At 41.2% G+C, this 26,285-nt stretch overlaps 1 protein-coding gene across 6 annotated transcripts in view; it reads right to left on the reverse strand.

Annotated features, from left to right (window-relative positions):
* Positions 1 to 296: 296 nt before the first annotated feature.
* SAMD4A (sterile alpha motif domain containing 4A) overlaps positions 297 to 26,285 on the reverse strand; it is a 337,199-nt gene continuing 311,210 nt past the window's right edge. For all 6 annotated transcript variants that reach the window (XM_029598286.1, XM_029598289.1, XM_029598285.1 and 3 more), the window contains 4 exons: positions 17,697 to 17,898; positions 16,881 to 17,007; positions 14,955 to 15,038; positions 297 to 7,129 (listed from right to left, as the gene is read on the reverse strand). In XM_029598286.1, the coding sequence (XP_029454146.1) occupies positions 7,101 to 7,129; positions 14,955 to 15,038; positions 16,881 to 17,007; positions 17,697 to 17,898 (442 nt within the window). In that variant the 3' untranslated portion in view covers positions 297 to 7,100. The remainder of the gene's footprint in view (positions 7,130 to 14,954; positions 15,039 to 16,880; positions 17,008 to 17,696; positions 17,899 to 26,285) is intronic.

The raw sequence follows: 26,285 nt of genomic DNA on the forward strand, positions 1-26,285 counted from the left end.
CAACATTTGGCTATCTAACTCAAGTTATCTGGCTAAATACCTTTGAATATGAAACCTATATATTACTTATACTAGGTACTAACAATGAATTTGGGCCATAAAGAATGCGTATTTAGTTTTCTACTAATGTGGACAAGATGGTGGTCCATTATAATTGTACTATGCTTGAATATTTTGATGAGCAAAATAGAATATCACATTTTTTCATCACCTGGATATCTTTATAAATTTCTTTAAAATGGATAATTAAGGACAATTAAGATGATCAAAGGAAAAAATTGACAGAAAAGACAACAGTGTTACAAAACCTTGTATTAATTATCTCTCTTCACTTTTCAATATAACGCCAATATGAAATATAGCCATGGTTTTTAGTTACATGGGAGGACATGAGTAATAAATACATAGTAGCAAGTTTAAATCACAAGGGGTGTTTCACTGGTAACAACATTTGAAAACTGTACACTTGCAAAGAGTAGCATCGCCAAACATTAGTATTTCTTTATATCAGTAAGCTGTTACATGTAACAAACGTGCTAGTTCCACACGTGACAAGTTTTTTGTTTTTTTTTAAAATATGCATTGCTTGGCAACATTAACTAGGCACAAATATTTCTTTGTGCACTAACTTTATACAGAAAAACAGGACTAAATGCATGCATGCATTTACAATAAAGGGGTGCCTGTATGCGGCATGCAACCCCCCCAAAAAAAAATGTTTAAAGCATATTTTAAATGTAGGTTTACATTATGCATAAATACATAAGGGCTAAATGTTAATAAGGGAGGAAGTATTCTGTTCATTACTATTAACATTCTTGTTTTCTTCCTATTCCTCCCAGAGGAATACACATTCACCTTTAAGTAAAGATAAAGGAATACAAAAAAATAAAACTCAATTTGCAAACCTTGATGAATTATATAAAATTAATGTTTGTGTTGTTACAGCTGTGTGTGCAAATTATTCTCCTGCAATGTCTACTTTTCACCAGGCATGGTCAGAAAACCATAAGGAAACAGATCTATGCACCCAAAGGAAACAGAAGTCAATAACTGAAATGCTACTTGAACATTGACAAGATTTTGGCTCTGAATCTCACTTTTGTGTTTTCATTACCATGTTAAACATGTCCGCCAAGTATCCACTCTATACAGCCTCAGTATGAAGCAACGGATGTCATCCCCATCATTGTGGTAGCTGCTGTTTAGAGAAATTAATTGCCATATTTCAATTGGTTGCTAGCATCTAAGACACAAAGGGCTAAATTTTCAAAGGCTTAGTCAGGATCGATGCACATACTAATAGGAATATTGCTGCTGAATCCATATTAATGGATTGTTAATCTCCTGAAAGTAATGTGTACTTTTGCAGCAAATGTCCTTTTAGCTGCTTTAGAAAGAAGTGTTTGGGGTGTGGGAAGAACAAGGTGTTTAAGGGCATTAAAGGTTTTAAAATGTGCACACACAGCTTTATGCCATCATTCAACACTGAGCATTTTTATTCATATAACAAACTGATATTCAAACACCATGCACACAGGTGCCTTGTGTTTGAAGATCGACGGGGTTTATGCAGGCTGAAAAATAAATTTCATATGTATTTTTCAGCCTGCATAAACAGGCTGAAAATGTACAGTTTCAGGCTGAAACTGTACATTTACAGTTAGGAGTCCTATTGAAAATTTACCCCAAATGTAATAGCATTGTGCAACAATTGCTGTATCGTGTCAGATAACAGGATGGCAATGAGTATTTAGAACAAAGCTTTACCAAGCAAAATCTTACTCTGTGAAATATCAGGTCCCAAAACATGTGGTAGAATTCAGTTGCTTTGACAGGGAAGATTCCTTTAAGTGAAAAATATTGTAATCCTGAAATGATATTTCACTGTTCTGAGACAACACTGACCATGCATTTCAGGTGTGCTGTGAGAAAGGAGGCAAACCTTGAGTGTCTTCAAACACCCTAACTTGTTAGCATTCAAAATTAGTTACAGGAAAAAAAATGAAAAGAAAAATCATGATAGTTTTTTTTAAATTTCAAGACTATACAGGAAGTTATGTCTTGCTGTACAGTCAATGTCATATGACCACTTGCCTAAGCTCAGAAAGCACGTGTCACCCATACATCTTGCAAGCAAGCTGTAATAAAGCTACAGACATCGCAATTAAAAAAAAAAAGTGCAATCTATTATTTTTTTTTGTTTGGCTACAGTGTTTCTGAAGAAATAAAGCTAAGAAATATGCTTGATGTCTAGTATGTTTCTATAGCTACTAGCATCCCTTCCTATTCTCCAAAACTGAAATGTACTGCAATAGATAGAAGCACCCAAACACCCTCCTTAAGAGCAGGAAAAAGTGAGAGCCCTACTAGTTGGAATAATGGACTGGAAGCTAGGAGATCTGGGTTCACACCCTTTTCAATTGTTGATAATCTTCGAGAGCTTGGGCAAGACACTATCTCCCATTACTTCACATACTTATGTACGGTAGATGCACTGTTTGTCATGTGTATTAATGGTTAATGTTAATGAGATAGATGGTAAAATACACATGTACATACTGACTGTATCACAAAAACTTGACTTCACCTACCCAAATTATAGTTATAATTTTTGCATCTATGATGCACTTTGCCCATGTACTTTTTTGCTGCACTAATAGGTAATGTCCTGTTATGCACAATCTTGCATCTCATCAGCACATTAACATAGCTTGTGATCATGTTTAACATGCTTTACTGTACTGGACCCAGGGACGGTAACTTTGAAACAGCCACATGGGCGCACATGTACGTGCGTATGCTGGCTCGCATGAAAGGACACGGCCATATTATAACATATGCACGCATGTACATATGCATACAATTTTATATGGGCAGGAACATATGTGCTTAAAGACTGCCTCTACTACATAAGTGGGGGGATTTTAGTAAATACGTGAGCTGATGCCATTACCAGTTTCCCCAGTTCATTCCCAGTTCACTCAGGTAAAGGATAGAACTTCCTAAACCCCCTAGTTAATTAGCCTCCCTTTTACCCTGTTAGCTGACTAGCCTAGTTTTTTGTTTTAGGACTTACACGCCATCCATAGCAGAAGTAAAGTTACACAGTAGGGGAGCCCGGCGCATGGTATTTACTCACTCGTTTCATTCATATATCCTGGAATGCCCATGTCCCCTTTTTGGTAAAACTTTTGTGCGCGTACCGAGAGATACACACATATGCGGGCGCCTTTAAAATCCATGCGGCACATGCCAGCCCAACTTCTGCACGTATTTTTAAAATTCGCCCCTTAGACTGTAATCCTTCTGAGGCAGAAACTCGTGAAATTATGTTTGATTTGTTGTAAAGCACCTTGGAGTGCTCTGTAAATTCTGAAATAGTTTAATACAATATTGCTATTATTATCTGCAGCTGTTCACAGAGATGGCAGGTATACACAGCTTTTCATTAGATCATGGAAAAAAAAAAGATTATATTTAGTGAACTTCCTTACTCTGATCTTTGAAATCATTCTTATTTTTTTTGCTTAAAATAACAGTTGCAGTTAGGGATAGATGGGTAAATGCAAAAAAAAAAAAAAAAAAAAAGACCAAGAAAGGCACTGCCGCTTTATTACTAAATATTTGACTTCACAGTCTTATACATGCATCAGGTTTTTTTTTTTTTACTTATATATAAATAGACTATTTTTAGATTCTAGCTTTTAAACTGAGCTCCACACCTGCAGTCAATACAGGATCCAAAATAGAGCAGGGAAGGCTTCTGATACATAACAGAAGCTATAACCTACAGGTTAATTTTTAAACAGCAAAACACAACAAAGGAGAAAATGAGATCTATCTAGTGTCATGAAAATGACACTTCTTTTGAAAAAAAAAAAAAGAAATATATGGTTGCTAATAATGAAGACATTATCATGGTTACCAGCCATAGCAAAATACTAAGTAACATATCCAAAATAATATATCTAATAATCAGATAACCTCTTTATATTTAGTGAAGGAATAAATAGAAATTCCGGTCTGTAAATACTTTTAGGGTTCTTCCTTTTAAAGGATTCATGCTACTGTGATTGTTCACACAATTCCTGTTTCCGAAGCTGTTGCACATATTCTGTAAACATACAGTTTAAGGGTGCAACACGGATGTGAATACTTTTTTTTTTTTTCATAAAAAAAGACTTGCAATACTGCCCTACGTTTATTCCTTTCAGAACACTGCTTTTCATTCCATATATTTAACCAACCCAGAGCCCTCTTAGTGCTCTCTCCCTTATTTACTCTCATCCAATCTTCAGATTCTTGAATCTTCAGATGAATACTAGCAAAAATGAAACAAAAAAAAAAAAAAGACAAATTGTACAAGGAAAACAGTGCCCATGTGCAATATTTCAGAGTTAACTCGCTCATCTTGCATAATGATGATGAGTTTACTCATTAATTGGCTTACTGTATTTCAGCACTTCCCCTGCCAATCAGAATCTGTGCAAGCAGACATGTTGGGGGCAATTCTGCAAATTCCCATGTAGGTGCAAAGTACCAATTGATCTTGTGCCTAATTTTCAACACATGCATTTTCCCTTTGAAAATTGCCATGGGTAGAAAGTACTCAAATGCTTGTGCACCTCTTTTCTCTGGAAAGTAATACACATAGATCTGAAAACACAATCTATGTCTGTGATTTTCCAATCCTGCCCAAAACAACCTCCCCCCCCCCCCCCCCCGTGAACGCCCTCCTTAAATGCAACTATAAGTGTGTGCGTTATGAAACAGCGCTTGCATTGTGAAAGCGCCTGCACTTTTAGCTGCATTTAGGGATAGGGCAATTTTCAAATTGTCATTCTACATGGGTAAATAGATTTATACCCACATAAATGCCTCTGAATATTGCCCTCCTCAAGCAGGACTGTCAGAGATGTTTGGATTGGCTACTAATGAGCATGAGCCATGTCATTTGTGACGCCCTCGTAGCATATCAGCTCCCAAGAGCGTAGGGGAAATGGCTGGTTGGCTCTTCTCTTGTTATCAGGAAGGCTGAACTTGTACAATAAATTCCTTAACAATGACAAAAAGGGATGCTAAAAGATGCTGCATCATGTAAGACAGAGTTACACTTCTCATCTTCCATTTTATGTGATCTTCAGGTATCGTAGTGAATACTGACCTCCATCCCCTTCCCCCCCCAACAATGCCCACCTCTGTAAAGAAGACATGAAACACAAAATATTCTTCCATTTCAGTGACCAACTTGCTTGTTTTCAGAGGAATTGAACTTGAAGAATTAACACATTTTTAAAGCAAGTAAGCCAATATGCCTTTTTTTAAATTCTAGCATTACTATGGCCACTACAGCATAAACCACTGTCCCCATTCCAAAAGTAAATTTTCCCTTTGGTTAATTTATCTGATCAAACTATGCAAGCGGTATCCTTAGAATTTATTATAAATCTTGTGGGAGGAGCCTAGAATGCTGATTTAGAAATTCTGAGATTTGACTAGCTGATGCCCAACATTCTGTTTACTCCATAGACTTTTATTACACTGGTAAGGGGCTCTGAATTAAACAGAATGAGCAGCATGTCAATTCTTCAGCTGACACACATGTATAAGTTACAATAATATATTGCTTTTTGCAAAATTATTTGTATTTTGGTGACGTCGATCATGCTTCTCTGCTTGATCCTTGCTTATATATATCTTATATAATTGCTGGATACTTCGTGTGTAACTGAGATTTAAGAAAAAACTAGCAAAACAACATTCACTTCCTAGTTTAAACAACAACCCACCTATGTGTTCACTGAAAAGGATTTTGCCTAATTAATCCTTATTAATGTCTACCACACCCATATCCTGGACATGGCCCTCTGAGAAAATAAAAAAAGACAAGATTTCTATCCTTTGAGGTGAAGACCATGCTTTACCTAAAATTTTAAACATTCTGTCCAAAAACTGAGCCAATCATTTGCAAAAATGGACTATAACCTTGCCATTTACATGCACTTTTCTATTCATTTCTTGGCTGCTAGATGATTTCTTTTTCTAAAAAATACATTTGTCATACCCATCTAAAGGGTCTCATGCCTTAACAAGTAAGCTTGCATCAAATGGTGCATTTGGATACTAAGGTGCCAGCGTTTCACCGGTTGACATGCAGTGACACCAAATCTGTGATGCAGCATCTTTCAGCGGTCGACAAAGAAACAGCGGATTAAAATTCCAAGACGCTGATAAAAACTGCTCAGTCTGCAACATCACGTCATCTCCTTCTTGCAACAACTTACGTCTTCCTTCTTCATCTTCTCTCTCTAGGCCAGCACTTAGAGCATTAAAACTTCGGCCTACTTAATAATGTCCATATTCCCTAGAGGCTTAGGGTGACTGCTATTAAAAAGCAAACCTGCTGCTATTACAAAACAGAAAGAAAAGCACAATTAAAAAAAAAAAAACAACAAAAAATCCTTTACAACAGTAATATGAGGAAAAGGCATACCTGAACACTTTTAACATGTATGTACCCTTGATATTTGCTTTATGTAAACAATACACAAACTGAAGATTATTTTTCATTAAATCTTATATAAAGTGAAAGGTGTTTGTTTTTTCTTTTGCACCATAAAACCACTTAACCTTTGACAGAAGTTTAAATTCAAATGAAAGGGGGTCACTATGAAATATATAATCTGAGTGCTATAAATTTGTATAGTTATTTATTTTTTGGGGATCATGTCTAATGTTTTTTCTTGTTCAGAAATGCGATTAGTGGTTTGTTGCTCTCTCCTATATTCATGCCTTGCCTTTAAAGATTTCTCACAATTTCTCATGTTCAAAACATTAGCTTTTCATTCAGGAAACTGCATAAATCTTCCAAACCATTTTTTAAGTCCACCAGTGAACAGAATAAAAATATGATGAAAAGAAAAAACACCTTCCATTTTTCATGATATGTTTACAAGGACAGTCTGTTTTCACAAAATCAGGGGAAAGAAAATTACAAATGACGCTTGAAGATCCTGTGCAAATCCCAAAGCTTCCTGACACTGGACCTGCAGCTGTCTTACATCACGGCCAGCGCTGTCACTGTAGTACCTTCATCTTTAAATAGTAGAAGTCCTGTCAACACCATCTGAAAATATATGTAATAATGTTTGCATGAAATATTCAAATGGAACAGATTCTTTAGGACCAGATATCCTAAGCATTTTTCCCATAGACTGTAAACAGGGTAATCTTATGAATATGCACGTAACAGTAAAGCAGATTTTACCATGGACTTTCAAAGCGAAGTTATGCGCATAAGTTAGTTTAGAAAATTTGCCTTGATGCACCATGTATGTGATGAATTGTACACGCACACAATTAAACCTGCTGTACTCAGGCTGTAACTTGTGCATTTAAACTTATACGCATAATTTTGAAAATATAAAAGTCCTATCCCCACCCCAATTCCACTCTCTGGAACACCTACTCTACTCTCTGGAGCACCAGTTTTATGTGCAGTGGCCACCGGGATATCGTTAAAGAGCCATATACATATATAAAACTGGGTTTTATATACATCAGTGCTTTTGAAAATGAGGCCCAAAGAGGAAGAAACCCATGAGGATTATGGCCCCTAAAAGTGTCTAGCATGCTGTAATTTTAAATACTTAGAGATAGGTGTTAAAAGCTGCACGCCGATTTTATAACATGCATGAGTCGCCGCGGGCATGTTCTAAAATACGATACCCGCGCGCACATGGGCACCCAATTTTATATCAGCTCCTGCATGTGTGGGCGGGTTGCGACTCGCATGCATAGCGGGGGGGGGGGGGGGAGCGGTGATATGCACAGCAACGCGAACGGCCTTTCCCCTTTTCCCCTTTTCCCCAGTTCCCTAACCTCCTACCTACTCTGCCTCCCTTTTCCCCTCTCCTCTCCTCCCTGACCCCTAAAACCCCTCTTCCTACCTCTTTTTTTTTTAAAATTTTGGAACTTACTTCATCTTACGAGATGAAGTAAGTTCTGCACACTGGCCGGCTGCCGGCATGTGCGTCCCCGGGACAGGGCCTAATGGCCACTGTCCTGGCCGACCCCCACCCAGACTCTGCCCCCAGCCTGACCCGTTTGACCAGCACGGCACTTCCATGCATACCGGGAGATATGCGCATCTGAGCTGCTTTTAAAATGCGCTCGGTGCGCGCCCGGCCTGGCCACACGTGTATCTCTCGGTTTTTGCGTGTGCTGATCTTTAAAAATCTACCCTTTAAGTAGCAGGTATTTCCAATGATAACCAAGCCATTTGTTTAATAATAATTATATGAAAGTAAAAGAAACAGGAAATAAAGAGGGCTGTTGTGTTAATCTGCAATGCACATAGGGGCAGATTTTCAAAGGGTTACGTGCGTAAGATGCGCGCGTAACCCCTGAAAAGCTGCCCCTGCCTGCCCCTGTGTGCACCGAGCCTATCTTGCATAGGGTTGGCGGCGCGCACAAGCCCCAGAACGCACGTATGTCTCCGGGCTTGCAAAAAGGGATGGGGCGTGGGCGGTCCGGCGGGGCAGGGCGTGGCCTGAGCCTCCAGGCACAGTGGCCATTTGCCGCTGTGCCCGGGATTGCTGGGCGGCCGTCGGCCGGTGTGCGTAACTTCTTCAACAAAGGTAAAGGGGGGTTCTAGGTAGGGCTGGGGGGCGGGTTAGGTAGGGGAAGGGAATGGAAGGTGCGGGGGGAGGGGGGGGGGGCGGAAGGAAAGTTCCCTCCGAGGCCACTTCGATTTTGGAGCGGTCTCGGAGGGAACAGAGGCAGGCTGCGCGGCTCGGCACGCGCAAGTTGCACAACTGTGCACCCCCTTGCGCATGCATGTTATAAAATCGGGCGTAGATCTGTTCGTGCCGGGTTGCACGAACAAATCTGCACCCGCGCGCAGGTTTTAAAATCTGCCACATACGTTTCTGCATGAAGTTTTGGATGCTAATAAGCTCATTTTCATCTACAGCAAAATTCTGCAAAATGGTCACTGACCCACAGTAAATACATTTTGGCCTCTTAGGCTGATAGATGTTTCCAGATTCTGCATGTAACAGAAGGGGAACATGAATATACCGAAAATCTGCTAGCTAGACCAGCAGTTCCCAAACCCAGTCTTCAAGAATCCCTGACAGGTTCACTTTTCAGGATATCTATTATGAATATTCATGGGATATATTTGCATTTGCATGGTCTAAGAAGCAGGTTAATTTGCTTATTTTGGTTACTCTGAAAATCAAACCTGTTGGTAATCTTTTGAGAATGAAATTTGGGAACTGCTGGGCTAAGGTAGATTGTTCTGAGTTTGTAGTCATCCAGCAACAGGCAAAAAACCATGCAATTTTAGCTAATCTATTCCTTGCTGGGAAAAAAAATTCCTTTCAAGCTCTACAAAGGTGACCAGAGCAAAATTTGAAGCCATCCATTGGTATAACCCCAACAGAGGGTCATAGTATTCCTGTGGCCCTGCCAGTGACATACAAAGGCCTCACCAGGAAAACCATTACCTTCTATGAAATTACACAGTGTGGTACATAAGCAATAAACAAATAAAGGAATGCAACTTTTATGTTGAGAATATTTTTATTACAGCATCCTCTTACTAATGGCACAAAGACTGCTGTGAGCAGTAGTAATCATGTGGACAAAGCACAGAATCTGTACAGTATATTTAGGAAAATATAATTGTGTACTATTTTAAAAATCTAAATGTGAAAGCGAAGGATCATAGTACATTAACAAGAAGAAATAGTTCACATGAAGAACCAACTTTTGGCTCACCAGCACAAAAAATCTGTGTTTCCTGTCATGACATAAAACCTGACTTACATAATGATTTTTCTTATAGGCACAAACTAGGACTAAACCTTTTATATACCAGGCTGACACTTCATTTGCAGAGCTCCCAGAGAGAAAAATGTAGGATGTGTTATTTTTTTTTAATAAAATCTTCATTCCACCTGTCTTCTCTCTCTTTAAAAACAAAGGGGCCAATTTTAAATTTTACGCACGGGATGTACATTTGTGTGCGCTACCCGGAGCGCACAAATGTACACTCGATTTTATAACATGCGCGTGCTACCGCACGCGCATGTTATAAAATCCAGGGTCAGCGCGCACAAGGGGGTGCACACTTGTGCACCTTGTGCGCGCCGAGCCCAAGGGGAGCCCCGATGGCTTTCCCTGTTCCCTCCAAGGCCGCTCTGAAATCGGAGCGGCCTTCGAGGGAACTTTTTTTTTATCCTCCCCCCCCACCTTTCTCTCCCTTCCCCTATCTAACCCTCCCCCCCCGTCCCTACCTAAATCCCCCCCTACCTTATTCGATGGAGTTATGCAGGCGTAACTTGCGCTTGCCGGCGTGCAAACCTCCGGCACGGCCAATGTGCCGGAGGACTTGGGAACGACCCCGGCCCCGCCCCCGGACTGCCTCCATGCCTCGGCCCCGCCCCAAAACCCACGGCCCCGCCCCGATCTGCCCATTTTTGAAAGCCCCAGAACATACGCGCAAAATAAGCTCGGCGCACGCAGGGGTAGGTTTTCGGGGGTTACACGCGTAACCCTTTGAAAATCTACCCCAAAATGTTCAAGCCTGTCTGATTATCTGAGAATTTTGCTGTAAAACAGCCAAAATCCCTGATGTTTATCCAATAAGCACCTATTTTATTTTATTTTTGCTGTAAGGTTTGCTTAGGGTACTTCCCTTCATCTTGATCATGGGTTCTATTTGGGGGGTGGGGGTGTCAGTTTTTAAAAATACAGATTGCTGGAGGGGAGCTGGGCTTTTTTTGATGGGTGCGGGACAGAGACTGAATGATGTGGGGGGGAGCAGCACAGTAATTGTTACACAGGGCAGCAAAAAAGCTAGAACTGGCCCTGTTGACAGTGTTTCTTAACCAGATATCTTTGAAGAAATCCGGTTAAGTCATAGGTTTTTCAGCCACACAAGGCCAGATAACTTTAGACTTGCTCTAAACCAGATCTAAAGTTATCCGGCTAACTTAGGACCTGATTCAGCAAGGTATTTTCCCATAGACACAGAATGGGAGGAAAGCCTTACTGAATCACACAGACTATTACAGCTGAAAATCAGCTAAGCTAGCTGGATAACTTAGGGCCGCTCCAGAATGCCTCTTTTTTTTATCCAGCTAAATTATAGCCTGACAATAAGAACATAAGAACATAAGAAAATGCCATACTGGGTCAGACCAAGGGTCCATCAAGCCCAGCATCCTGTTTCCAACAGTGGCCAATCCAGGCCATAAGAACCTGGCAAGTACCCAAAAACTAAGTCTAAGAACTTAGCTGGATAAGTGGCCTGATATTTTGCTTTGAATATGGACCTGCGAATGTTTCTGAGATTCAACAAATGGAAAGATCTGTTTTTAATAGTAGAGGTTGTTCTGATAAAAATTCCAGAATGAATGGAAGGAACAGTTTTCTTTTCTCAGTTAAACTACCTGAGGTCCATATTCAAAAGCATTTGTGTGGCAAAGTTTGGGATTTAGCCAGACAAAACTTGGGATTAAATATCTCCCACAACTGACTGAATAAGTTTTAGCTAGGTAAGTCACTGCTTGGCTAAAATGCAACCAGATTAAAAAAAAAACAACAACAAAGAGACATGGTGGCAGGGATTGAATTTAGCTGGGTAGTGATGAATTTTAGTGCATGGGTAAGTCTGGTCCTCATAGAGAGCAGGTGTAAAGTTATCCGGGTGCATTTACCTAGATAACCGTAAACCTAACTTGTTATATGATGAATATAGCTGATTAAGCAAAGGAAAAAAAATGCCAGTAGGCAAGCATGTCCGCGTGCCACCCCTGCACTCTACCAAATAATTTAAAAAAATGTTGTAGTCCACTATGCAATTCCCTCTCATCTACCAATCTCCAAAAATAATTAAACCAAATCCCAAGTCATAAAAGCCCAAGGCCCCTCCACCCAGATATTAAAATAGAAGTCTTGGCTCAAGGCCGCCACCCACCACCACCCTCTCACCCCTCTCAGAACACCTACCCTCACCCTCCTCCTGACCCATCCAGAACCCCCCAAAAACCCCAAGGCCAAGTAGTGAGGCAGCAGAGTTACCACAGTCCGGGTGGCATCCAGCAACACTACCAACATTACTGTCAGAGTCTTATCTGGTGATTTTGGAGAGTTCAGGGTGGGCTGTAGAGCTGGAGCCAGGCCTTTTATTTTATTATGTTACCCATTTTGTAAAACACGCTAATATGGAACCAGATCTCATTTCATGGATTTAGGTCTTAACCATATCAGCAGCAAAGAAATCCTATCAAGATCCCTTCAGAGTCGAGTCGTCCCCCCCCCCCCCCCCCCCATGAAGTCATTAGTGGCTGCTTATAAGTGAAAGGCTGCTGCCAGGGGCAAGATGCTCCTGAAGAGGCATAAAAGGTGGTATAAAAGTCTGAAATAGAAATATCTGAAAAGAGTAGGGGCCTTAGACAGCTAAGGTCTGTGACTGTGGGGGGGGGGGGGGGGGGGGAGGGAATCAGACCTGCTTGCATGCTAGGTAGAGCGTTTATCAAGCTAGGGCGAGAGAACATGGTACAAATCTCAACTTTGTGAGACATTTCTCACTCCAAATGACGTCAAATCTTCACTGAGGTGTATTGTGCTGTTCATACGTATCACTGTGCATGTAAAACTGGCCCCAAAATTCTACTCCACCACCAAAAACTTCACCTCGAGTTCCTAGCTGACCCTCCTATAGTGATATAAATAGTTAATTACTATGAAGACCTCATAAAGAGGCTCTCTCCCTCTCCATACTTTAATGCATTCTGCGATAAACTAAAGTATTATAGCCACATCCCTTTTTCTTATCGCAAGGGGGGCACTCCATGAAGTTAGCAAGTAGCACATTTAAGACTAATCGGAGAAAATTCTTTTTCACTCAATGCACCAACTAAGCTCTGGAATTTGTTGCCAGAGGATGCAGTTAGTGCAGTTAGTGTAGTTGGGTTCAAAAAAGGTTTGGATAAGTTCTTGGAGGAGAAGTCCATTACCTGCTATTAATCAAGTTTACTTAGGGATTAGCCACTGCTATTAATTGCATCAGTAGCATGGGATCTTCTTGGTGTTTGGGTACTTGCCAGGTTCTTGTGGTCTGGTTTGGCCTCTGTTGGAAACAGGATGCTGGGCTTCATGGACCCTTGGCCTGACTCAGCATGGTAATTTCTTATGTTCTTATGTTGTTAAGCATTATCCATGTGAAAATTATAGCATTTTGATGAATTTAGGGGTTCGTGTCCAAAAATGAAAATCTTTAGGGTTTAACGTTGAGATGAATAGCACAAAACTCAAACTGCAGTACCACAGAATTCTCAATAACTTATGGTCTCTTCCCTCTATCTGTGCAGGACTCACTTATCCACTCTCTTGGATTTAGAAAAATGGAGCTCCCAGATGGGCAGGGTCTTTAAGGATGGTCAAAAACCCTTCCAAAACTGGTAAAAGTCTATGGCACAGAGAGTAAATCTTCTCTTGCTTCCCCAGGGTGGTGAAACACCAGATTGGTGTCTCCCGAGATGTCTGTTTCCCTTTTTAACAGATCTTCAGGATTGCTATAGTTCTTACACAGCGTCTTTCTTTCTTCTCCCTGGATCCCTGATGGAAGGATCCCCCTTGAAACAAACAGCGCTCTTGCTTCAGACAGGAAGAAAGGGCAGCAAAAACATTCTCCTGGATCTTCTAACAAATGCTTATTTTTTTCTCCCACTTCAGGGGCAGGACTTCCCTATCTCTGGGCATCCCAGACGCAGGGTTCCCCAATCCCTGTGCCCAAGAAAGGCCCAGATGTCCAGTGAGGCTCCTACCATTAAAAAAATCTCAAATACCCCAAAAAATAGACTCAGAGGGACATCCCAACCAACTAAGGAGCAGGCTGGAAAGAAAACCCTCCTGACTCTGGTCAATATCCACAGGCTGGGTTAGCCTGCTTCCACTGACTGAGCCTGGAAAATAAGAAAGGCAAAAGCTCCTATACACCTCCTAAATTGTTGCAAACCTAAAGGGACTGCTGGCCGATCTCTCGGTGGAGAGCTGCTAAATAGACTCTCGGTGGGCCTGCCATTCCAGGGCCCTTAAAGGAAGGGGCTGTATTTGAATGGTAACCTTCCCCTCACACTAAGCTGCACTCTTACAGACTAAGCTAAAGAGTCTCCCAGGTCTTACTGGTGACGCCACCGTAGGGTCCGTCGCATTGGCTTCCCTGGTTTGCAGCCAGCTGCTCTAACCACGAGGCTTACTCCTCAACTCGGTTTAACCAACTTCATTCAGCATATAGCCGGTTAGGTTTAACATGATCTGGGCAAACTTTAGCCAAGTGTATTCAATGGGACAGCTAGTTATTCAGATAGTTTTAGGGCAATATATTCTGCGGGCGACCCGCCCCATTGAATATTCAGTAGAGTCATATGGATAACTTTGCTGCTAACGGGCTTACTAAATATGGACCTCTCTGTGATCACCAATCATAATATGATTATATGACAATGTCCATAAGTTTTAAAAGCTCCCATTGTGCTATAAATTACCTGCATGTTTACACATGGACTTCTTAAAAAAATTAAAACAAAAGAGCAGCTCTAATGATGGGAACTTTGGTTATCAGCAGAAGGAGCTGGTGTAAAAGACAGTTCAGCTAGTTACATCCACAAACAGCAGCCCTGCATAGCACACTCTAACACATTAATGAATCTTATAGCTATGAAATAGAGCATTTCCACAATTATATTACTACAACAATCAGGAGGGCTTGGGTTTCTAGTTGGAATTTTGAGACCTGAAATGAAAAACAAAAAAAAAGGTTTTTTTGTTTGAAGGGGGGGAGGGGGTGAGTAGAGTGTTTGTGGTGTAATCATTTGCAAAATTATACTTTTTTTCTCCCCAAATATTTAGAGCACCAACAGCACCGACACACTTACCTCCTAGGGCATGCTCAGTCATACTTAAGCACAATGACTCCAGTGTGTTGTTAATATCTGGTTCCGTCACTGGTAACTGGAAATCTGAAAAAAAGAAAAGAAATCTCACGGCTACCCTTGTGGAAAGGAACAGAAGAGCTACAATGTATAAGCAAAGCCTAGATGCACAGAGCTATTCTGCAGCTAGGGAAAGACATGTTCCGAAGATTTTACCAAAAAGTTAAACCACTTAAATTGCACACTGAAAGCTTCCCTCCCCCCTCTGTAACAGTAGCTACAGTGTCGCACCACCTGGGTAATTTTTACCTGTGCCACAAAGGGGCAGGGGGGGCGGATCCAGCAGACAAAGCATGGAGATTTCATTTCAAAATCCTTGCACCTGCTTTGTGCTGCTGACAGAATGCACAGAAGTACCTTCAGCGCTAGCTGCCCCTCTCCCCCCCCCCCATAGTTTTTCCCTTTGAAAATGAGCTTGTAGGCTGGCAGGTACAAAGGCAAGGCACCAGTTTTCAAAACTGCTCCCTCACCATAGATCTCCGTGGCTCCATCACGGACCTCAATAAGGACATGCCATACTAATCTCGTGCCTGTGCTGTTTATGTCAGCGTGCATTTGTTTGGGATGGATACATTAGAAAAGGTTGATTAAAATCTGATGTCACCCAGACTTCAAGATATGAAGTGTCCATTCAAAACAACCTTCTCCAGAAAAACTTCTTCCTTTCAAAGACTATTTTTAGCACTAATCAGCAATATAGAAGGTTGCAGGTCTGCAGAAATTGCTGCTTGGCTTAACCTTTATGCTTTGCACTTTGTCATTCTGTTCATGGTCCTGGAAGACTTTCAAGGCATTCTTAAGGGTTGTTTTTTAAGCTGATACCTAGGGACTGCACTTAGGGCCCATGACTGCAGGGTTCCATTTATATCCTCTTTTCTCTCTTCATGTACAAGTTGTAGTTATACCGTGGCTCAATGATCCCTTTATATGAGGCCTGATGCTTCTGCAAACAGACCTCTAGAGGCAGCCCGTGAGCTCCAGGTTCTTCGCCCTCTGCTTGGTTTGATGAGAGAGGCTCCGATGTTGGCCTCAGACACAGGATAGTATCGGGAGCTCCTGTACTACGAAGCACCTCAGACCACCGATGCCACATAATTTAACTGGTTTCTCTGCTCACCACACATCATATCAACTGCCCATAACTGTAGATCATTGTGAACAAAATATATCCACATCAGAAGCTAACAGTATTGAAAAGCCATGAGGCAAAGGCTCAGCAACAACTCTAAATATATCTATCCGAAAGAAGCTCTTTGAGGAAAAGCAAGGAAAGCCCATTTATTTGTAAAATATTTTCCTATCAGATTAAAAATGAAAGATAGACACAGCATGAAGATAAATAAAAGCAAATGCTTAGGAATCCATAATTAAAAACTAAGCCAAATCTGGAGTCTTTTAGAAAGTTTCTTCAGCACCAGTAAAGTCACTTTTACTACATTGAATTTTCCAGTCCTTGTAAAAACCAAGAATGTTGAGCCAATTGCTTGCAGCTTTCCCAATGTGCAACCTAAAACCTCTCTGTAGGAAGCTATGTTGGGGGCTAGCACTGTCAATCTGTTATAAATATATATATAGGGTCAAAATCCCTCCAGTGATGCCCCTGGTTTAATCAATCCAGTAATCTGATTAGTGTCAAAAAATATCTTGGTCAGAATGCAACATAGGCTTGGCTTCCATATCCTGGCTTCGAGCCAGTCAACCACTAGCCATGCACAGTTTAAAAAAAGAAAGGCTTTTAGAAGCAGAGAAGAATATATTGTGATAGCTGAGGCTGTGCACTATTAGTCAGAGTTCAATAGGGCAGTTATTTTAATGTACTGTCACATTTCAAGAAGAGGGAAAAGCAGCAGGCAGATAGCCTTCCCCTACCTGGCTGCTGGAACATTAGCATGGTCTGCGGAGATGTATGGACAGGCAGAGAGCGCGTCCTCTGGACTGAGCTATGGGTTCGGCTTGGCATGCTGTTGCTTCCACCGGGATTTGCAAACCAAAGATTCTATTGGAAATAAAAAAAGGATTACTGTTCAAGAAATGCCATCCAAATGTTACCGCAGGGCACAGACTGTTTGCATTTCCATCTTCAGAAAGCTTTCTCCATTACACCCCTACCACTTGCCAAATTCAACCGTTCCAAATGTTTGCTCATCTTATATCTTTCATTTACTATTCTGCAGCTGCTGTTTGCTTTTCTTGTGTGGATGGACCCTTCTCCAGTCTACACTTGCACATGCCAGTGATGCCAGGCTCTTTTTCTTTTTTTAAAATCCCTGTCTGTTCACCTCTTTGCCCCTTCTCTGCATTTCCTTATACATAGCTAAAAACAGGAAATGCCTGCTGACTGCTCTCGGTGAATTAACGCAAAAAAATAAAATATGTAGATAAGCAACTCGAGGAGGATGAGTTAGTAAAACCATTCCAAATCTAAGAAAATATATTAACAGAGCGGTTCTGTGCCTAACAGCTTAGAACTCTCAGTGGCAACATTGCCTTGCGAGCTTACACTCACAATACTGTAGAAAGATTCATCGGTACTCCTTAAAAGAAGTATACTTGCTTTTACATGACCCTTTTATACAGCTCTGCACTTTTTCTACACCTTTTACACATTTGGCATGAGAATAGTACAGAAAGGCTTATTAAAATGCAGCAGCATTAAATAGAGAAGTCCGGGACTCTGCAACAAACCTGTCTTCCTTGTTTCAGGAGGGCAGGGCTCGTGGCCACACTGCGCTGTGGAGCACCCAGAAGCCCACTGGGACCCAGCAGACCCAGCCGCGCTGTCGGAAGGTTTCGAGAGGGTATTTGGAACTGCCGGGGGTTTCGCCTGGCCATTCCCACACCTACAGATCCAGCTGTTGGCAAGGAGTTGGACTGTCCAAAGCCGCGGCTAAGCAGAAAAAATAAGACCAAAACAAGTCACCTAAAACCAATACTCACATATTAAGAAGGAGAAGAAGCGGGCAGAGCAGGGAACAAAGCAGGGTGCAGCCGTATCCCCAGCTTGGCCACTGACCCTGCATAAGCCCGGGCAAGTTAATGTAGCACGCTGTTCATTTATCTGTGATGGAGCATTACTCCTCTGCTAATAATAATTAAGAAGCCAATTTTCAAAAGGACTGCTGCATGTCAAACACTGCTTTATATGCAGAAGTGGCTATTTATAAAATTGCCCACCTGATAGGCAGATAAATGTATGCACAAATGTTCATTTATAAATTTACTCGGGTTGAGTGAAGGCATTCCTGGGGGTGGAGCTAGTTTGCATGCTTTATCAAATCTGGTAGCATGCGCATATATTTTCAGGAAAAAATTGTGTGTGTCAAACAGCTTGTGCAATTTGTGTGGAGTAGTTTTGGTGTGATAATTTACAAAGCAGATTTATGTGCATAAGTCTGCTTTGAAAATTAGTGTAACTTAGGCATGTTTTTTGCCAACTTTCCTATGCAGGCTTTTTGAAAATTACACTGTAATAGTTTAAGCTCCTTAGGGCAGATATCTTGCAGTACAATTAATTTTATACAGAGCCCATCAGATTATTTATGTTCTGTAATTTAAAAATACGAATTGTATTAGTGCTAACACACAAGAAATGGAACTACGGTAATTTCTAAGGAAGTCAGCTGATGAAGCTGCATTTTATCCCTGAGCCACAAGATGGAGCACACCTGCCAATCTTTCATTTCTGTAGACACACATAGTACTCTTAAAATTTAGCTGGATAAGATAGAAGCAACACAGGCGTATTCTGGGGACATCATGGCATAATTTTATCAAGCTAGCGCGGAATAAAGTTATCTAGGCAACTGACTGGAAAAAAATGAAAAAACCTAGCAGCCTGGCCTTCCTTGGTATGAATCAGCAATCGGTGGTCAAGCGGACCACTGATTCCAATAAGTGCAAATGCTGTAGCGCAGCCAAACTGGACTATCCTCCCACTCCAATATAATTTAAAATTGTCCCACCGTGAGCAGTGATAATCCCACCCCAACTCATGTACCTTTAAAAAGAATTTGCCAAAAATCCAGTCCCAAACCCCTCTCCTGTTCTGAAAGCCAAGCAAGAGAGACTTTAACTACTCTCAGTCTGCTGAATGCTGTGCCTCAGCTCTAACAACTATCAGCCCTTGTTAATTTATTCACTGACAATCATCAGCGAAGGGACCAATCCATCTTCAAAACCCAGTACTGAAGAGGAATTGGCTCTGTCCATGTCCATAGGTCCTGAAAAAGGATTGGTTCCTTGTAGATGGGAGGGAGGGGGCAATTGGGATGCCATTGGCCCGATTTATTTCTCATGTTCAAAAGCCTGGTGAGCAGCAAACGTTACCTGGATTAACTTTATCTGGGTAACTTTAGCCAAATATATTTAGTAGGGATGTGCATTCGTTTGCAACGAAATAGGAAATAGAGACGATATTTCCTATTTCATTGCGTTTTGGGGGGTGCCGAAATGATAAGAAAACCCACAAAATTTCGTATGGTTTTCTTATCGGTTTTTTTTTTGGGGGGGGGGGGAGAAAGGGCACATTAAAAAAACAAACAAACCCAAACCCACCCCAACCCTTCAAATGTAATTAATTGCAACCCCCCACCTCCCGACCCCCCCAGACTTGCCTGACCCCCCCAAAGACTTGCCGAACGTTCCTAGTGGTCCAGCAGGGGTCCTGGGAGTGATCTCCTGCTCTCGGGCCATCTGCTGCCAGTAATCAAAATGGCGCCGATGGCCCTTTTTCCTTACCATGTGACAGGGGCTATCGGTGCCATTGGCCGGCCTCTGTCACATGGTGGGAGCAATGGACGGCCGGCGCCATCTTAAAAAATGGCGCGGGCCACTCATTGCTCCTACCATGTGACAGGGGCCAACCAATGGCACCGATAGCCCCTGTCACATGGTAAGGAAAAAGGGCCATCGGCGCCATTTTGATTACTGGCGGCCGATGACCCGAGAAGGGGAGATCACTCCCGGGACCCTGCTGGACCACCAGGGACTTTCGGTAAGTCTTGGGGGGGTTGTAATTAATTAAATTTGAAGGGTTGGGGGTGGGTTTCAGATTTTGTTCCGGGGCAGCCGAAGTAAAATCGGCCCGAACCACGAGAAAACAAAATTTCCTGCGGCAGGCCGATAATGAAGGCCAAACCAAGAGGTTCGGCCGAATCACATCTCTAATATTTAGTGGAACACTTATCCGGATAAGCTCTGCTGAATTTTTGTCTAAAAGCTATCCAGGTAACTTTATTTGGACAACTTATCCACTCGCAGGCTTAACTGGTATCTATGTGCGCCAAAGCCAGGAGATATGCACGTGACTCGACCTGGCTTGTACCTTGCAGATTTTAAAACCTGCGTGGGTATGCACGTATCTCCCACTACGCACACATATCACAAATATCCAAAAAGGGGTGGGGCGGGGGTGGAGTCTCGGCAGGGCATGGGCGGGTCGAGTCTGTAAAATGAAGTCAGCGCTTATTTACGCACACAAGCACACACAGTGATCCCCTACCGCGTAACTTTACTTCTGCTATGGATGGTGTGTAAGTCATATAACTAAAAGAAACTAGGCTAGTCAGTGGGGTTTTAAGGGTCAAGGCTAATAGGGTAAAAGGGAGGCAAGTTAACTAAGGAGTTCAGGAAATCCTCTCCTTTAATGGGGTGAACTGGGAACAAACTGGGGAAACAGGTAATTGCATCAGCACTCGTATCTACTAAAATTCCCCCCACTTACGCGCACGTAGATGCGTGTGTTAATATAAAATCATGCATACATGTAGACCCATATAGCTGATTTTATAACACATGTGAATATGTTATAAAATTGCTGCGTGTGCCTCTGCGCGGATCTTAAAGTTTACCTCTAAATGAATACTGACCTCACATTATAAAGAATTACCATCATGCCAGCTTTGGTTTATTGTTATGTAAATAAATGAAATGCTAAAAGTACCAGTATGGACCTGGAAACCCCAATTCCACAGCATGAAGAAGCTTACATTTATTAGTACACATATCTATACAATGTAAAACAAAATATATTAGGAACTTTAACATGTTGATTTAAGAAATGTATGTTAGTATAAAACCATCACTCATAGTTCAAGATCTAATTAAATTAAGATGTCCCCATGATCCTTTAAATACTTCTCAATTTTTTATTAAACATTTTTGGGCCCCATGCACTATGAGGATAACTTTCAAACAACATTGCACAGTGGCATAAACGTGCATATATGGCTGCGCATAGTATTCTATAACCCAGCTGTATGATATATATATACGTTTTCTAAAATTCATGTACCTCTATCCTGCAACATATGCACATATATAGACTTATGTGCAACTATATGCAATGTGTTGAAACCACGTATATCAATATATTAAACGCGCATATTTTTTCTACTTGTTTAAAAACTATATACGCATATAGTTTATCTGCGAAAGTAGGACTTATTCACTTAAATCTTGATTTATGCACACAAGTCGGCCAATTTTAAAACATAAATTAAATTAACCAGTTTCCCAATTAGTTCACCAGTTTAGCCAGCCCTTCTCTACACCATCAGGACCTTCTTGGTTCTTCAGCTTGAATTTTCCCCAATTCACTCAGACCTCCCACCCAGTCAGTACTACACAAACAACACGTTTAATAGGACTTATGCCAGATAATTAGCAGTTGTAAAAGTACACAAGTAAATTGGAAAATGTACCCGCATGTCTTTTCAAATTGCAATTTACGTGCACTAACCCGAAAAATGATTTTTACGAAAATTCGGGGGGAAAAGTGATCGTTTCTTTTTTTACCCGATATATTAACGAATTTAAAAATATTGTACGATATTTCAATTCATTAGAAAATCGATTCACATCCCTAGTCTCTGTTACTTACAGATAGACTGGACAAACTGGTAGACAAATTGGTAAAACTGGTAATTTCACTGATGTACACATGTTGGAAAATCTGCTGACTTACATGTGTAGAAGAAGATTTAGGGGGTAAATGTGTGTAAATTACATGTATAAAATCTCTCTGCATATATTTTTACAGTAAGAAATAAAAATACAAGTGCAGAGCAGTTGTGCACCACTTAGCCACATAAAATCCAACTTGTCTGAAAAGTGCTACTTATCCAGCTAAGGCCTAGATTCATCATTCTGCTATAAATATAGCGATACAAACATAGCAGAATGATGAGCTGTGGTGAAAAAAGGGGTGGGGGGACGAAAGTGTGCAGCCGGCCACATCAAGGCGATGCGGTTTCGCCCGCCGCACACTATCGCCCCTATAGCACCACGGCAAAAGGTGGTGCTATTTCCCGCGCTATTGCTGGCAATAATGGCCAAAACATTATTGCATGCAGCAGTCCCACCACCTTATTAGCCTTAACCCTGCCCAAACTCCTCCCTAACTCCACCCCTTCCCCTAATTTAAATTTACTGCCACGATGCGCCCATTATCGCATGCGATAACAGCCCATCACACTTTAAGAAATGACTCTGTTAGTAAGCTAGCTGGATAGGTCTTAGACATCCAGTTATTTTATTTGGCCAGATAAGTAGTGCTTTTAAGACTTATCTGGCTAAGCAATGGCAAAATTAACACTTAGGAGAATAAATCGGAACTTATCCAGCTAACTTAAATATCTGTCTGTGCATATCTTTTACATCTGCATATTTTATAACCCACGTTTATGATACATGCCAGTTATAAAATACTGAGGTAGATCAGTGCACAGCCATATATATGCGAATATAGGTATGTGCAGGTCTTTTAAAGTTATCCTCCCTCTGATCAAAAAATGAAAGATTTTAATGCCTTCACATAGCTTTCCAATATTGCCATAATTTTGTGATTCATGCAGTTTTAAAATAGCAAGTCAACACACCCATCCATTCACCCATCATTGCATCCATCCATGTTGAAATATATACTCTACAATTTATGGCTTTTCAAGGGAACAATCTTTTTATCTTCCAAATGTTTATAGACGATATTAGGTTTCCTCATAGGGTATATATGAGAATATTCCAGCAATGGGAGGTTCTCAGAGAGTAGAGTCATTTAAAAGTGAGAGAGGGTCCAAAAGATGGGTCAGTAGAGTAGAAATATAATGAGTGACTCCATGAGTCAACTGGGAGGTGTTATAGAGAGAGAGATCTTGAAGGTAATGGGCTCTGCTTTGGGATCTCTTGGTTCTGCAGGCAAGGGTACTCTCCTGTATGACTGGTAGAGGGTGGAAAAAGGAGAAATCCAACCCAAAAATTAGAGAAAGGACTGCCTTTTACAAACTCGCCACCAGTAAGCAACTGAGTTAGAGAATAAAGGGATTTTGCAATTCTCCTTTTGGGGCTGAAGAGATAAAGTCCTTTTTGGGAAGACACTGGGATCTAAATATGTGAAAAGTGACTTAAGCTAGTCAAGAATGAATTAAGTTAGACCAATAAAAATGTATCACTGGGGGTCAACTTGACAGCCTTGGAGAGCACTGCACTAGCTCCTCCGAAGGGGGGGGGGTGTGTAGTCTTTTTGGGTTTCATGGAATGGGAAAAAGGATCTTTTGCAAGCCCAAATTGGACAGAGACTTTATTTAAAATAAACTCACAGTCTAGACCAAGTTAATGCTCCAAACAGAAAGTTTACTTGAAAGAATAATTCTGTTTCTACAAGTACAACAAAGACCACATTAGAAATAGCAGGCAAGTCCAGGTACAATACATAGTTCCTTATTCTTCCACAATTACTCTTTAGATAAGGAGATCTCATACACTGTGTCACTCCCATGGTTATCCCTCTGCTTCTTTCTCCACAGGCCCTCTGTGGTCTCTCGATCTTGAGCACAGTACTCACACTTCAGCAGAAGGACCTATGAAAATCCTTCCACTTTTCCCTAGAAGCAGACTTCCAGGGACCAGATTCTGAACAATCCAGAGACGGATTCTTTTACTTTTCAAAAGACTATCCCAGAGCTGTCAAGTCAGGCAAAGCAAATTCTCTGTGAACCTCCTTTTCTCTATTAGATCAAAGCTTCAGACCAACTCCAACTGCAGAGCTTGTGGGAATATTAATTCCATAAAAAATATCTACCCTGTACCTCATGGGAGGCAGTTTTATATTCCATCAATTTGTCCCATTCTCTTTGAGGGAAAAGCTACCCTGTCACACCAAACTACACACATATGCCCTCATGGACTCCCTCTGAACCTCTTCTGCTAGAAGATTAGGAACATAAGAACATAAGAAATTGCCATGCTGGGACAGACCAAGGGTCCATCAAGCCCAGCATCCTGTTTCCAACAGAGGCCAAAAACCAGGCCACAAGAACCTGGCAATTACCCAAACACTAAGAAGAACCCATGCTACTGATGCAATTAATAGCAGGGGCTATTCCCTAAGTATAATTGATTAATAGCCATTAATGGACTTCTCCTCCAAGAACTTATCCAAACCTTTTTTGAACCCAGCTACACTAACTGCACTAACTACCTTCTCTGGCAACAAATTCCAGAGCTTTATTGTGCTTTGAGTGAAAAAGAATTTTCTCCGATTAGTCTTAAATGTGTTACTTGCTAACTTCATGGAATGCCCCCTAGTCCTTCTATTATTCGAAACTGTAAATAACCGAGTCACATCTACTCGTTCAAGACCTCTCATGATCTTAAAGACCTCTATCATATCCCCCCTCAGCCGTCTCTTCTCCAAGCTGAACAGCCCTAACCTCTTCAGCCTTTCCTCATAGGGGAGTTGTTCCATCCCCCTTATCATTTTGGTTGCCCTTCTCTGTACCTTCTCCATCGCAACTATATCTTTTTTGAGATGCGGCGACCAGAATTGTACACAGTATTCAAGGTGCGGTCTCACCATGGAGCGATATAGAGGCATTATGACATTTTCTGTTCTATTAACCATTCCCTTCCTAATAATTCCTAACATTCTATTTGCTTTTTTGACTGCTGCAGCACACTGAGCCGACGATTTTAAAGTATTATCCACTATGATGCCTAGATCTTTTTCCTGGGTGGTAGCTCCTAATATGGAACCTAACATCGTGTAACTACAGCAAGGGTTATTTTTCCCTATGTGCAACACCTTGCACTTGTCCACATTAAATTTCATCTGCCATTTGGATGCCCAATCTTCCAGTCTTGCAAGGTCCTCCTGTAATGTATCACAGTCTGCCTGTGATTTAACTACTCTGAATAATTTTGTATAATCCGCAAATTTGATAACCTCACTCGTTGTATTCCTTTCCAGATCATTTATATATATATTGAAAAGCACCGGTCCCAATACAGATCCCTGAGGTACTCCACTGTTTACCCTTTTCCACTGAGAATATTGACCATTTAATCCTACTCTCTGTTTCCTGTCTTTTAACCAGTTTGTAATCCACAAAAGGACATCGCCTCCTATCCCATGACTTTTTAGTTTTCGTAGAAGCCTCTCATGAGGGACTTTGTCAAACGCCTTCTGAAAATCCAAATACACTACATCTACCGGTTCACCTTTATCCACATGTTTATTAACCCCTTCAAAAAAATGAAGCAGATTTGTTAGGCAAGACTTCCCTTGGGTAAATCCATGTTGACTGTGTCCCATTAAATCATGTCTTTCTATATGCTCTACAATTTTGATCTTGAGAATTCACAACAGTACTCATGACAAACATTCCAGAGCACCTCTGATCTCTTAATGAACCCTCCACGACTTGAAGATTCTTCCTGTTAATAGATACTCCAACATACTCTAGTGGCCAAGCAATAGCCACATTCACTTTTTTGTGATTTTTGAACTCAAGAAACTGTTTCCTGTCTTAATTTCCTATTCTGGATGGTCTCCAATTTCATATGCTGACATTTTGATTCTTTTCAGTAAAATCTCTCTTTTGTTTGAAACACAATTGTTGATGTATGGGCTGTTTGCTTATTTATAGAGCAATCCCCTTTAGGTCCCTACAGGTTTATCCTGCCCCCATCACAGAATCCATGTCCTCAACCCTGCAATGAGTGGGTCGGTGCTCAGTGGGACTTGGAAGTGTGACCCTCTTGTTTACAAAATTGTAGCCTGTATGCGAAGTGGCCAAGGAGACTGAAGATGAGGTGTTCCAACTTGGTTGTGAGCACTGCCATGTTTTTCCTTGGAAAACAACAGTTTGTGGACTTTTTCAATTTTTGTGATTTCAAAATGGTTGCTGCTCCTGCTGGCAGGCTTTTGTGAGAGTGCATAAGGAAGCGTGAATGTGCATATTCCCCAGAGGTGGGACTGTGCTCAGGGTGTCTGATGTT

The sequence above is a fragment of the Rhinatrema bivittatum genome, chromosome 4 (genome assembly GCF_901001135.1).
Source record: "Rhinatrema bivittatum chromosome 4, aRhiBiv1.1, whole genome shotgun sequence".
Lineage (NCBI taxonomy): Eukaryota > Metazoa > Chordata > Amphibia > Gymnophiona > Rhinatrematidae > Rhinatrema > Rhinatrema bivittatum.